The sequence below is a fragment of the Protomyctophum bolini genome, assembly GCF_963924005.1.
Source record: "Protomyctophum bolini genome assembly, chromosome: 2".
NCBI lineage: Eukaryota > Metazoa > Chordata > Actinopteri > Myctophiformes > Myctophidae > Protomyctophum > Protomyctophum bolini.
The window spans coordinates 41,579,823-41,595,667 of record NC_137863.1 but is presented as its reverse complement, the minus strand read 5'-3'; the positions used below and the strand labels follow the sequence as shown (position 1 = coordinate 41,595,667).

Below are 15,845 nucleotides of genomic sequence, written 5' to 3'. Positions count from 1 at the left end.
AAAGCACACAGAAGGTTCAAAGATATACAGTAGTATAGCTTCAAAGTGTTATGGGGCTCGAGTCTGACTGATGTGGATCCGAGTCATCTTGCTTCTGGAGAGGCCATACTGTACAGCAGTGTTGTTTTCGTCGACTAAAACTGAGACGAAAAATGTCCGTCGACTACCTTTTTTCACTGACTAAAACTAAATAAAAACGTAATTAAAAACGAATCTATGATGACTAAAACTAAGACTAAATATACAATGACAATTTCGTCAACAAATAAAAACTAGACTAAAATGTTAGGAAGGGACTAGTGGACAAGAGATCCAGTTTTATGCTGAAAATAGCAGATCTACAATATCGCAACGCGTCGCGCCGCGCCGCGAGATTGTAGATCTGCTATTTTCAGCATGCAACCAAAGTGTAAAATATTACAAAGACATCAAGGCCTGTCAAAACACATTTTAGTCGGCTAAATCAACTGTAGATTTAGTCGACTAAAATCGTATGACATATAAACACTAGAACATTCCAGGTGACTAAAATGTGACTAAAACTAAGTGAAACGACTAAAACTAAAATAGAAATTTGCTGCCAAAAACAACTGGTTCTCAAACGTTTTCAAGTCAAGGACCCTCAGACTGATTTTTCCGCGGACCCCGCATTTCCATCTGAAAATGTTTTAGGCCATGCAGGGAGTGACCCCAGGACATTTGAGATTTTTCAAAACAATTAAAAAAAATTGCAGATGCACAAGATCGCAGCAAAACAATGAAAATAGCTGACCTATACAAGCTCACAACACGTCACACTCACAACGTGATGTGTTGAGAGATTGTAGATCAGCCATTTTTCCTACTTTCGCTCGTCACTCTTGTATGATGTAGTGGGGCATTCATTAACTTTTTTTTGAGTGGTGCAACCACTCCTACAAGCAGCAATGTCCGTGTACCTGTGTACCTGTGTACCTGTGTGTGTGTGTGTGTGTGCACGTGAGCACGAGTATGTTACGTATTTATACCAGTAGGGGGCACCAGAAACAGAGAGAGGGGTATTGCTGTGGCTGCTAATGAGAGAGAGAGAGAGAGAGAGAGAGAGAGAGAGAGAGAGAGAGAGAGAGAGAGAGAGAGAGACAGAGAGAGAGGGGGGTGTGGGGGGGGGGGGGAATTGCACCACTCAGTTCACACAGGTGTGATTTTTTTATTTCATTAAGTTGAAAAATGGAAATACGAGGTTTCTGGCAGACAGCAATGATATCGCAACAAAAACAAGTAACTGGTAATTGGCCCTCACAAAGACAGGAGTACAAGAGCACACACACCCGTGTCTGGTTCGCTTGCCGAGTAATGAGCAGGAATATCCCGGTGTGTGGTGGTCAAAATGGAGGTAATGAGCGAGAGAGAGAGTGGTATTACGCTCGCCTACTGTATACGTGTATTTGTGTGGCTTCAAACCAGGCGTGGAGATGTCTCAGATTGTCTCAGATGATTATCTATCTCATTGCGGTACAGATGATAGCAAAGAGCCTCACACTCACTCCCCAGGGGTGGGGGGGGGGGGGGGGCGGACCCACACTGGACAATTACCCGCTATTTCCCAGCCTGTCTTGCAGCCAAAGTGCCCTTAAATACAAGCTGGCAACCATGGTTTGGTTCAGCATTCGCTGACAGAATTGTATAGCGGTCATGCAGCTGTCAATTGGGAAAGAGTGCAGTAACAGGCACTTACTCTAGGCATATAATTTAAAGCTCCATGTTGTTGCGTTTATAAAAAACGTATGCATACAGTATATATATTTTCTTTCCGAATGCAAAAACTTATGCATAGAAATTGCATGCTTGCATATGGCCGAGTCACTAAACATACTGTACAGTCCACAAGTCAAATAGTCCCTACACAGTATGAGGTGAAGTACAGTCACGAAAACATAAGTACCGTCTGACCATTATACACACTATTGGTGAATGTACAGTATGTTTCACTTACTGCTCTTAAAGGTACTGTCATTTGATTGTTTGTGATGTTCATTGCTACTATAGGTATAGGCCCCATTGGCCATGCCATCGGCTTGGCACTTCTCAATGGTTCATCACTTTCTCCAAAATAGGAGAAACCGAAAATAATAATAATTATTATTTTTTTAACCTTTATTTAACAAGTAAAATCACATTGAGACCGCGTCTCTTTTACAAGTGGGAACTGGCCCAAGAGGCATAAATAAAATAAATTACACTTCAATACCACATCGTCAATGTTACATTTTGAAACAGCAATACAACATCCATAATACACCTTAAAGTACCTATATGCATAAATGCAACAAGTCACCTGTCCTACTTTTTAGTAGCAGGGCAAAATACACCATACGTATATACACAATCTACTCTACACGATCTGAACAGATATAATAAATACGGTATATAGGCATGAACATAGGCTAGTACATATCCAAACATGTGCAGGTGTTGGACTGTATAAATCAAAGACGATCCTTTTTTAAACTTCTCAAGGGAACGTTCAAATGATGTTAAAATAATCCCCCAGTGGGGAGAGAGGGCCTCACCTGCAATGGACCAGCACGGGGCCCATGTCGGCGGTCTGGGCAGCAGACGACCTGCGGACGAAGGTGAGGACGGGCAGGGTGTACTCTGGGACGCCCATGTCGGGCCACTGGGTGTAGTGGTACTGCAGCACCGTCCGCTCGCCGCTCTGAGCGCGGCCCTTGGGGTTGCTCTTGGAGCCCTGGATGAAGGAGTGAAGGGTCAAGGTCAAGGTAAACTTTATTGTCCACAAGGGACAATTTGTCTTGTGGGCTTTCGCCCCCAGCCATACAGCCACGCATAAAACATCAATGACAACACAAGAATACATTACAGAGGAAGACGCGACACACGAGGAGGCGAAGGAACAGATGGAGTGAAGGAAGTTAGAAGGTAATAGATGGTGAGGGAACAGGTCTAAGTGGGGTTGGTGTAGAAATTATATTTAAACATTTTGAAAAAAACTAATACATTTATATATTGTACAGCAAGAGACATAATAGGCTACTATAAACTATAAACAAACAACATTTTGGTGTTTTAAACATTATGTTATAATTTAGCTATTGAAAAATAGCAGATCTACAAGCTCATAGCGCGCCACTCGGTGGTGCACTATGAGCTTGTAGATCTGCTATTTTTGAAAACTCGTGAAAATATATTTATTTCAGAAAACTGGAGGATTTAGAAGATATATATTTATTTTCTTTCGAGGTCAGGCCTAAATGGGTTCAACAACACCACACATCATAATACATCTTATGCGTGTCATGGATTAACTTCTTATTTGCTCAAAATGGAGGTCTTTCCTGTCTGGTCATTAAAAGTCCAGGCCCCCTCCCTCCCTCCCCGTCTCACCTTTTTGACTTTGGTCCCCTGTCTCACCTTTTTGACTTTGGTCCCCTGTCTCACCTTTTTGACTTTGGTCCCCTGTCTCACCTTTTTGACTTTGGTCCCCTGTCTCACCTTTTTGACTCTGGTCCCCGTCTCACCTTTTTGACTTTGGTCCCTGTCTCACCTTTTTGACTTTGGTCCCCGTCTCACCTTTTTGACTTTGGTCCCTGTCTCACCTTTTTGACTTTGGTCCCCGTCTCACCTTTTTGACTTTGGTCCCTGTCTCACCTTTTTGACTTTGGTCCCCGTCTCACCTTTTTGACTCTGGTCCCTGTCTCACCTTTTTGACTTTGGTCCCTGTCTCACCTTTTTGACTTTGGTCCCTGTCTCACCTTTTTGACTTTGGTCCCCTGTCTCACCTTTTTGACTTTGGTCCCTGTCTCACCTTTTTGACTTTGGTCCCATGTCTCACCTTTTTGACTTTGGTCCCTGTCTCACCTTTTTGACTTTGGTCCCCTGTCTCACCTTTTTGACTTTGGTCCCCTGTCTCACCTTTTTGACTCTGGTCCCTGTCTCACCTTTTTGACTCTGGTGCCCTGTCTCACCTTTTTGACTCTGGTCCCCTGTCTCACCTTTTTGACTCTGGTGCCCTGTCTCACCTTTTTGACTCTGGTGCCCTGTCTCACCTTTTTGACTTTGGTCCCCTGTCTCACCTTTTTGACTCTGGTCCCATGTCTCACCTTTTTGACTTTGGTGTTGCGCATGGTGAAACGACGGACGGTGTAGCACGCGTGCACCTTGGTGCTCCTCAGCGTGACCACGATGTTGCCGTACTCCTCGCTGTTCTCCGTGGGCCAATACTGATCACATTTCCTCTGCAGGTGATGACACGCACACACACACACACACACACACACACAGTCAGTCAGTCAGTCACACATTAGTACACTGCTTCGTTATGTTACCGCACGTCTATGATTAGTTCATGTATGAGATTGTGTTTTGTGTACGTCTGTGTGTGTGCGTGTGCGTGTGCGTGTGTGTGTGTGTGTGTGCGCGCGTGTGTACTGTACATACTCTGCCTTTCTCCACTAGGTTGGTTATCATAACGATAATGCCCGTGTTCTGTTCCCACATCATCCGCCAGAAGTCTTCAAAGGTGGATTTGAGAGGACCTTGGGCAGCGATGTAAGCCTTGGGCTTATTATAACCCTGAGAAATGAAAGGGGGGAGGGGGGGAGAGAGAGAGAGAGAGAGAGAGAGAGAGAGAGAGAGAGAGAGTCAGTGATATTTTTATATGCACAGAAATAAATCACAAGCACGGTTATTTATACAATCAGAGAACAGCCATGGCCGTAGTTTTCAAAACACAGAAAGTGTTCGTTGTCATCGTCAAAATCCACTGGTTCTCAAACTCAAAGCATTCCATTCCAAGACCCTCAAGACTCTGAGATTGTACAAACATTGAGCTGTAATGAGCGTCCATTTTGGAACCCTGAGGGTTCCTGGACCACCCTTTGAGAAACACTCCTCATAGTTCACCGATTGGTCCTGGATTCAGCCGGCGAATCAACTCAATTGATTCACACTGGAAGCAATAATAATAATATCAATAAGATGTCAAATATCTTGTAGCAGAAACACAGCCGTATTATACGCACACAGTATAATAGAGTAAACATCTTCCAAAGGGGTCCACACTCACATCGACATAGTTGGCGTTAATGTAATCTGTATGTTTGGAGTCCTTCCCAGCCAGGGGACGAAGCTTCACTCTGCTGTGGTCATCTGGTGGAGAGACACACACACACACACACACACACACGCATTTGTACACACATCTGCTGACAAATGAAATAGGTAAACTGACCCAATAGCTACTGTACACAGAGCGTGTTTGCGGCACCTGCTCTCCTGCCAGTGTGACTGAATCCATGGCACTATAGCATGGCCTTTTGTCATACTGACATGACCCTCAAGACTGGTTTTCAACGCTTTTGTCAGTTAGAACAAGATGGAAGTCTAATAATTGTGTGGCCAGCCGCCAGTGGCTTCCATGTGGATACAAGTGACATACCGGCAAACATAAAACATTATGTTCTACCTACTGGTAGAAATGTGGCCCTGGCCCCTGATCAGTCAGCACGCACGCACGCTACTTGGCGGCTCGGCCCCTAGGAACGCCATAAAGATACGTTATTTCTGTGGAGCATCACGTCACATAAAACGGCTCTGAGTCTGTTGCCAAAGCATAAATTAAGCTTTAGGCTCACCGCGGCCGAGCAGCCGGGCCAACAAGCTGGCGTGCCACCCTGCGCTTTACACTTTGAAGTGTGTGAACTATATTTAATGTGGACTTCACAGCGTCGAGTACCCACCGTTTCCCAAACAGTGGGTCGGGACCCATGTGTGGGTCCGCAGACACATCGTTATGGGTCCCCTTCGTTTTTTGTTTCCTACATTTGGTTTTTAGTTAGCCTATTAGATATTATTTCAAAACATTTTCCAAAAAAACATTCCCAAAAAAGCAAAACCTTTCATGAATTAATAACAACATCCAATGATATTTTTTCAGTTAATGTCACGAAGATATGAAAGAAAATAAATCTAAGATCTATACTAGAGTATATGTACTCACAGGCCACTATGTTGATGTATCTGTTCTTGTGCTTGTTGTCAGGGTGGTTTGAGTGTTCCGATGTGATCTTCATGTCTGCTGTGCACCGCTGCACCTCCTGAGGACACACACACACACACACACACACACACACACACACACACACACACACACACACACACACACACACACACACACACACACACACACACACACACACACACACACACACACACACACACACACACACACACACACATTTTTATACTTTTGTTGCACCACTCCGTTCACATTCTTTTTACAACTGCTTCCGACTGCTTGAAAGACACTCGTGATACGTCTAGTACGACTGTCTGCAGCCACAGTTGGCCACTGTGCGGCTGCATGCCGTCAGGAGCATCTCAGAGGTATACAGTACTGGCTGGAGGAGACATATTTTTTTCTCCAACAACATCTCCCACCCAGCTGTGGGGTAATGTCTTTATGTAATGTGATATCAATACAACCCAATGGTGTAATAAAAACACGGTTCTCCAGAACCACCACAAAAGGCTCTAGCTGCCAGTGGGCCTAATCAGCCTAAATCCCCTCACCTGTGCAATTTCCAGCCTCTGCCTCAGCCATTTGATTAGCCTAATTAACCAGTCCACTTTTTCCACAGTCAGTTCGCCCTCTTCAGATACAGAGATCTCCATTTGGGACACAGACAAGACAGTTAAAACGGGTGCTATCTGACAAGTTGACACCGGGTATTATTAGGTTCCCAAGTTGCGCCGTTCTCAAGTAGGCCAGTAGCCGACGGGCACGTACAGTACAGGTCTAGTTCAATATTAATGGTTTGTGTAACATGTAACGCGCATTAGAAGGACATTCTAAGCCTTAGAATGTCCATTGTGTCCTTCTAATCCCTTAGAATCTAAGGGGTTAGATTCGAAGGACACAATGAACTGGTATATATACAGTATACAGTGTCCTTATGGATATTAAATGTCCTTATGGATACAAGTAAGTACTGTATGTCCAAGTGGCTTATTTTCGGTATCAGCAACAAGCAACGAGGTCACGCATCCCCCTACAAGGTGCTAGATCAGCAGTATCTATCTATAATGTTGCAGTGGTGGAGCGCACCACACCTAGCGCCATGCTCCCGCTCCTTATCGTATGTCTTTTCGTCATTCAAGCCGTGCCAAATATGCTGAGCTAGATACAGTTATAGACACTAGACATCATAAAGGCTATAATTACTGAATGAATGAATGAACCAGTATATATAGAGCCACTGGTCCACATAATGAAATAAAATAAATCCATACGATACACAGCTTATATTGGCTCCTCCGCTATTATCTAAAGTGAATGACAAATGAACGCCGCTTCTTGAATCTTGGAACGTTTAAAACCTGTACCTAGACTAAGTGTACTTCTCCGAGCTTGTGCCACACTGTCCCACTATAGCTGGGGTGCACAGTGGGGGCCCCCTCCCTGCATGGGTCTGGCCAGACAAACGGATGTGTGTCAACTTTAAATATCTGGTGTTGCAACCGGCTGTTGACTGCTAGCTCAGCATGGCGGGGTGGGTGGGGGGTCGGAGGAACACACACACACACACATTACACAGACACTGTATTTGGCTCTGACCCCCCTCGCCGTCAACTCCTCCCGGGGGGGGGGGGGGCTTTCACGGGCTTCCCGCCACCCCGCTTTATAGCGCTATTAAATGTCTATTTTGTCATACTATAACCGGAGATGGGATGCCTTTATTTTGGGAATCGTTCATGGAACTATCGGGGTTATCGTGTGTGTGTGTCGTCAGCATGCATGGTGCAGGGGAGAGGTTATAAGGGGTGGGGGTGGTGTAACCGAGACCGGTACGCCGACCACCTGAGACGCACACGCACGTACACACACACACACACACACACACACACACACACACACACACACACACACACACACACACACACACACACACACACCCGCTTTGGGTGTGTTACCAGTTAGGGGATCAAATTTATAGCATGACGGGAAAAGCAGGGATGGGGTCTTTGGGAAGGGGGGGGGACCACGTTCGGTTCCATCTGCCAACCATGTCAGCTGTCCTGCTCAACAGGCGAAACATGGGACACATGTACAGGCACAGCCACACGCTATGCACACACACACACACAGCCCTAATTTGTATGTACACTATTTATTCATTCATTTTATTTACATGACAATGCACATTAATCAACAGGTCAGTTGCTAAATTTTCATCTGCAGTTCCCTGAGCAGGCTGTTACAAAGTGCTGATAACAGTTTATACATACAAAAACAAGTAAACATAGTATAGTATATTAGGGGACAGAACAATTACAGTGAAATGTGAGAAGTGACACCAGTGACAAATGGAGCTGATAGTAATTACCCACCTCTTACTGTAAGGCTAAATTTGAAGTTCACAACACACATCCCCCAAACACACAGTAGTACATGAACACAGCACATAACACACAGTAGTACACAACACAGCACACAGTACAGTGCACAGACATTCAGCTTCTCCCCAGCAGCACTCAAAGGCTAGAGTTGACACTCAAAGGCTAGAGTTGACAGGACTTGTATCAGTGGTGGGGCCCCCGGGCTGGACAAAACCCCTTTGCACAGGATCCAGAAATGTTCAAGTTGAGATGAGGATAGAAGTGGGAAGTGTTTGTGTTGTGTTTTATATATAGTGTGTGCGTGTACGTGTGCGCGCGCGCGTGTGTGTGCGTGTGTGTGTGCGATGTGCGTGCAATGGATGGAACGGAGAGTTGGTTGGTGGGGACGGAGTTATTTAAATTCAGAAGAAGAGGACGACGAGAGGGCCTCCTCCTCAGAGCATGCCCCCAGTGTCCATCAACCCATAGCCCCGGCAACGTGCTCCGCTTTCCTGATGAAGTATAAGTTGAAGGGTCCAAAAAACCCCTCAGGCTCTCCCTGCCTGCCCCTCTCTGACCCCGCTCGTTCAGCGAAGGAATTCAGAGAGGTCAGAGATGGAAGAAAACAAACGACAAGGGCGTCTGGCGGAAACCTTGCAAGCTCAAATCGTGTTCACAACAATGGTGTCAAATCTTTTGATGTATAGCACGGTATATATTTCTGTGGGACTTCTTCCTTCTAAAAAAAAAATCACACCCGTGTGAACTGAGTGGTGCAACTACCCCCCCCACCACCACCTCTCTCTCTCTCTCATTAGCAGGCAACAGTGCAGCACTGTCCCTCTCTCTGTTTCTGGCACAACAGCGCCCCCTACTGGTACTCATTATACTGGTGCTCATTAACGTCACATAGGTGAACATGGACATTGCTGTTCCTGGGAGTGGAACTTGCACCACTCAAAAACAAAACGGGCCAAAAGGCAGGATATTTATACTTGCAGCACATTAAAAACAGGTCTGTGATGGCGTGACAAAACATTGGTGTTTTGGAAACTGCGCCTAGACTGCAGGCTGAATAAATGTTCATGCAGGGCCCCCTGTTGATATGCATCGTTTCAGGGACTCGCCAATGCTCCATATACTGTAGGAAACGTATGCTTTTTTTGTTACTTCCGACATAGTAATGTTTGCAGTCACCTTTGTACTTATTTGAGATCAAAGTACCACTTTAGTGAATGAAGATGCCTCCGGAAAGCTGTTCATGTACGTCATACATAGGAATAGTGGTATCAACAGAAGTGATTGGAGCTATAGTTGGAGGCACTGTCAACATTTTAACCACTTAATACTTGAAGAATTTGGGAGGGGGGGGGGGGGGCAAAATACCGACACGAGGTTGAATGAATGTGGTTAAGATCGTGCGTTTAAAAACAACAATAAAGCCACGTTCCACCTGGGACTGTCCCACGAGGATCAGCTGGCAGTCGCGCCGCAAACCTGCTCAGTCACATTCTTCCGTGTGTTTGAAAAGCTGCTAACCTAGCCCTCAGCATCTGATTAAACAGTGTGTGCTTGTTCAGCAAGTGCCATGTACTGTACACTACAGTACGGTGGCTCTAACCTATATAGCCCCGAGCGTCAGATAAAACACTGTGTGCTTGTACAGCATGTACAGTGCCGTGTGGAATCCATTGTCTTGCCTTTGTCGTGTCCCTACAGACCCAGTGGTTCGGAAAATCCATACAATATTATTATTAGTGTTATATGAAACTTCCAAAACCTTTGTCGTTTTTTTTTTTTTTGACTGCATCAATGTTTTGTCATGTTTTCTGGGTTTTTGTCAATGGTCAGTTAAATATTGACCAGATCTGTAGAGGACTAGAGGGCACGGCACAGTGGAGTTCAAGGGGAATCCCGCAGTAGCAGTTTTTTTTTTAATGTGCATGTGAACCCACTGTAAATCTTAATTTTATACCCCAACCGTCTGGGCACCTGTATAGGCTGCTGAGCACAGCCTCCAGGAAGAAACCCCGAAATACAAAGGGAAGACATCATTGGACATGACATAACCACACCAAGGGGTCTATAATGAAGTGCTGTCACTTCATAAACACGTGAAGAACTGGTAAGAAATACAAAAAAATCACAGTCTTTAAGAATAAGTATATGGAAGCGACAGATTGACAACATTCTGTGGACTTAATTCCCAACAACATACCAAAACAAAAACTAAACTAAACTATAAAACACGGATTCACCCGCACGGTGGGTTAATCGGTATGGAATGTTCGGCATGGATTTATTTTTTTCCCCCCCAGTGATCAGTGTGATCATCATGTTACAGTAAGAAAACATCCGGGTCCGGAATTCACCTTTAACAAAATAATTTCAAGTCTTGACCATATTTACTTTTCTGCCCCAAAAGTGTATTGCACAGAGAAGGTGGTGGTCCTGAGACCTTTCCCACCATGCAGCATAGTCCCCCAACAACACAAAAAACAGCCTGTGTGTCGGTCAGTAGGAAATGGTTTTCCATATTTTCACTACAGTTGGAGGCCTCGCACGCCACGGTAGTGGACGTTTCGGTCCATGGGAATAGCACCGCTCCTAACAGAACTCTGGACCAGAGCTATAGGTTTGACCTATAGCCCTCTGCATAGAAAACAGGTACCACATGTACTATGGGTTTCCTCGCTGCACGATCATAAGAAATGTGATGTAAAGATATCTCCAGCACCATCTGGCCTGGCAGTGAAGAGCACATACACACACGTGCAAGCGCGCGCAAACACGCGCAAACACACACACACACACACACACACACACACACACACACACACACACACACACACACACACACACACACACACAGCAAGCTGTCATTCTGTTCTGCTTTTGTGAGGACATTATCCATCAACTTGATGAGGATGGATAGTTAGGATAATAGCCTGATTATAAATAACAGCCTGCTTGGATAGTAAATAACCAAATGTAATGCGTTCAGAAGCCGACTAAATGCAAAGCCATACAGAGGTTAAACGCAGCCACTTACCTCAAAATCGTCCGAGAAGCCATGCTGGTTGTTGGAGTACAGCTCAGAGATGTGTTTGATGAACTGCTTGACTGGAATTGCCTCCATGTCATCTGTGTATAAAGAGGCAGAGAGAGAACACAGTTATAGGCCCCATATCAATCCAACAGCAATGTTCTCTTGAGCAAGGCACTTAACTCTCTTCCCTCCTTCCAGCAACTACTGTTGTCAGCTCAGCCATTAACCCATTCTGACCGGGCACCCATTTTGGTGTTAGCATCATGTTATGCTTTACCTATTGAAAAATAGCAGATCTACAAGCTCATATCGCGCCACCGAGTGGCGCGATACGAGCTTGTAGGTCTGCTATTTTTGAAAAATCTGATCTCAGGTCAGAATGGGTTAATCAGACCAGTGTGTGTCCCAGTGGAAACCTCGTATGAATCTGATCTCAGGTCAGAATGGGTTAAAGAATGTAGCTGTACTGAAAGGCTCCCAGATGTGTACTGTACGGCGCTGCGTGCGTGTAATTGGATATGCGTTTGGAAGGGCGTAGCTGCATAAGAGCGTGCAGTCTGCCCTGGGTAAATAAGGATACGGTAAATAAATGGGTGTTGAGAGCTGTGCCGTTCTCTGGTTTGAGGGCGGTAAATACTCAGCAGGTGCTATAGTAAAAATACCCCGTCGGCTCTGATTCACAAAATATCGCGAGCTGCTGTTCGGGTCAGGTCAGCACGCTTCAGCGGACTAATGCTGTGGTGTCCATGACAAGTCGTCAAATGGCCAAAACAAAAAGACTAATTATGTTAGAATAATTATAATATGAAATATATAAAACATATATATACAGGTACCTATAAGGTTGGCTGAAATATAAACAACCAGTTGGTCGTTTGTGCTGGGTTGCCCCTGTATAACAATCAAAGTAGCAATTGAACCCGTGTGTGAAAAGCCTCGTAAACCAATGCGTGGAATGGCAGCCGTCTCGGTGGCAACCCGAGAGAGGTGATTGCAATCAAATAGCAGTTGATTATTAAATGACAACCGTGGCCAACTGATTTGTGCAGGGCTTGTGGCCCACAAATTAAACATCACTGCACGTCCCTTGTGCAGATACTGACAGATACAGACGAAATTGGAGCGTTGACACGAGTCAAGCGTCATATATGTCAACCACCAACAATCACGTGAATCATAATGTCATCTGTGATAACAATAGAGATATGGCTTGACATTTCTTGCCAGAACATAATCTGCAGAGATCACCAAGGCATGTGTGTAGCCTACATCTAATTTCTCGATAATATTAAGAAAGGTGTCTGTGGTTGTGGATCGCTGGGAGAAAAATGTCATCCGTCACGTACAGTATGGTCCATGTATCAACAGAAACTGGGACCTCGGACACATGTTGTCCCTTCGACGGCAACATCAGCTCTTGCTTTTTTAAGTGGTGCAACCACTTCCTTAAGTGACTATGTGTGTGTGTGTGTGTGGGTGGGTGGCTGGGTGCGTCTGAGCACGAAAACAGCATGGTTGTTTTTCACCACCTGTGTGCAACCTAACACACACACACACACAAACACACGCACATATTAACTGTATATATGGTGATTTCGGGTGTGCCAGTACAGTACAGTACAGTGACAGTACAGTACAGTAGAGGGCACCCCCACACGGTAACTCTGTCATTTCTCAACCGTTTCGGACGCGGGGCGGCTCGCCGGAATCGGGCCGGCACCCCGGGTGCGTTCCTGTGGGTCTGGAACCCCCCCCCCCCCCACACACACACACACGGAGTTGCACCACTTACTTCACTTTTTAACCACTTGAACCCCGGCATCCCTACTTGGGGGAGGGGTGAAAATTAGGCACAACTAGCAGATGGACAAGGTCACAGCACGTTGCTTTGCAGCTAAATGAGTTAGTTGTGCTTATTGGTGAACCTATGGAAGAACTAGCTCAGAGAAATAGACCTTTATGGATATCTATAACATCCCAGAGGACTGTTTGGGTACATCTATTCTATACTTAGCCTTATAGGCTATACTGTATGTGACACAAAAGAACTCATACATTGCAATGTGCTTGTAAAAATACAGTTACCACGTACCCCTCCAACAGTCAGAAAAGAACAAAGCAAGCATTAATGGACACGTCTCTGAGTACAATTGACTGTTCTCGTATTCATTAAATTGAAGGCAATTTATACATTTTTGTTAATGATTACATTTTCAGTTATTTCTTCATATCTTACGCTCATTACTGAAAGTACGAACTAGGCGAGTATGATTTGGGCTCACTGGTAAACACACACACACACACACACACACACACACACACACACACACACACACACACACACACACACACACACACACACACACACACACACACACACACACACACACACACACACACACACACACACACACACACACACACACACACACACACACGCACACACGCACACACACACACACACACACACACACACACACACACACACACACACTGCTGTAAAAATATCAGATTTCACACGAGAACCAGTGAAACTACTTGGGAAAGTTGGGATCATTTTGAACTTGAATTTTTAGGAAATACATTACACCTTCATTCACAACATGCGTTTTCAGTTCAAATCGGACGCCGAGACAATCAAACCAAGCTATGGGGAAATGAACTGGACCAGAAAACGGGTATGACATTACCAACCTTTGAAAAAATGGGACACGCAGTCAAATTACAACAATAGAAAAGCAATACAGCCCGTCTCCCTTTTACTTTCCGTAGACTAGTGTGACAGTGCTTGCCCCTTTAGGAGACCGAGAAGTACAGTATAGGTGGTCATGAGTTTATTAATTCCAATGGGAGAAGTGAACATGAACATACAGCTTCTGGCCATTTTGTTTGCCCCATTATGTCAGGGGTTCTCAACGTTTTTGGCCGGGGACCCCCCGGAAATGCTTTGGCAATGTCTCGGGACCCCCGCCCCCTCCCGACCCCCAATATAAATTGACTGCTACAATAACCTTAATAATAGATATATGTGTACTATGTAAACTCTTCATTACCACTTTCCAGCCATTTTTTTTTTAATAATTTGGGGACCCCCCAAAATAATTTGGCGACCCCCTGAGGGGTCGCGACCCACGGGTTGAGAAACCCTGCCATATGTCACTGAACTAAAATGTTGGATTTATTCTTCACAATCGACATTCTGACATTAAAATTCATATTTTCAGAAAGACAAGATCTAGCAACAGTAATATTATGTTTGCGAGTCGAGATCTAAAATCAGAATGGTACCCACGTAGGACGCATAATACACAGAGCCAATATACGCTACAGTTAGCCGCAAGAAGCTCCTCCTAGGTGGGTCCTATTTTTAATATCTGGAATCTAGAGTAGCAACACCAACCCTGGACAGCCCATCCAAAGAGAAGTCCTATCAGATTGTTTTAATTGTTAAATTCACTCACTGGAAATCACTCAATGGTCCCACGTCGTACCACTGATTATAATGCAGGAGGCATGGCAGGATGTTGCATTATTAACCCATTCTGACCTGAGATCAGATTCTAAAAATGTCATTCATTTTTCAAAAATAGCAGACCTACAAGCTCGTAGCGCGCCACTCGGTGGCGCGCTACGAGCTTGTAGATCTGCTATTTTTCAATAGCTAAAGCATAACATGATGCCGACACCAAAATGGGTTCCCGGTCAGAATGGGTTAAAAAACGAGCGCCTCCCAAACTCCAACACGTACACAAACAATCACCTGGACAGACTGCACAGATATAGAGAGAGGATATTACAGCTGCAATGTTGGTGAATTTATATTGTTTAATATAATCAGATATAATCAGGACTTTTCTCTTTGGATGTATGGGCTGTGGTTGGTGTTGCAATTCTAGATTCCAGATAGGATCTAAGAGTTGCTTGCGGCTATGGCTACGGTCAAAGGAATGACAACCGAAATAAAACAATGAGTCAAACAGCAGCGGGCATGGACCTAAAGCAGTACAGGGCTCGCCATGCCGCATACTAAAATGACTTGTTGCAACCTTACACAACCACCTCTGGTCTGAGGCATTAACACTTAACAAAATAAGCCAGGCATGGGTGGGCAGAACCACAAAAGGGATTCCACCACACAATTATGCCCAACAAAGCCAATCTATACTGTAGAACAAAAAGCAGACTAAAGTATGCTATGCTGTCTTAAAAAAGCTGACTTGTGAATGTTATTAACCAAGTTAAGTAATGATTTAAACGGCATTACCTGCAACACCAACACCTGACTGAGGAGCCAAAACAGTGAGCACAGGAAAAACAGGTGAGTTATATGATCTGACCCTGATTAAGGAAGTGGTTGCAGCTGGGGAGGAGTCAGGCCCTGAGGCTGCGTTCACTAACACTGCACATAATACTCAATCCA

At 44.8% G+C, this 15,845-nt stretch overlaps 1 protein-coding gene across 1 annotated transcript in view; it reads right to left on the bottom strand.

Annotated features, from left to right (window-relative positions):
- LOC308328649 (receptor-type tyrosine-protein phosphatase gamma-like) overlaps positions 1–15,845 on the bottom strand; it is a 385,093-nt gene that overhangs the window by 16,618 nt on the left and 352,630 nt on the right. Inside the window, 6 exon segments of the mRNA XM_080782637.1 lie at positions 2,550–2,728; positions 4,101–4,235; positions 4,438–4,572; positions 5,066–5,148; positions 5,999–6,095; positions 11,429–11,520. Coding sequence (XP_080638763.1) covers positions 2,550–2,728; positions 4,101–4,235; positions 4,438–4,572; positions 5,066–5,148; positions 5,999–6,095; positions 11,429–11,520 — 721 coding nt within the window.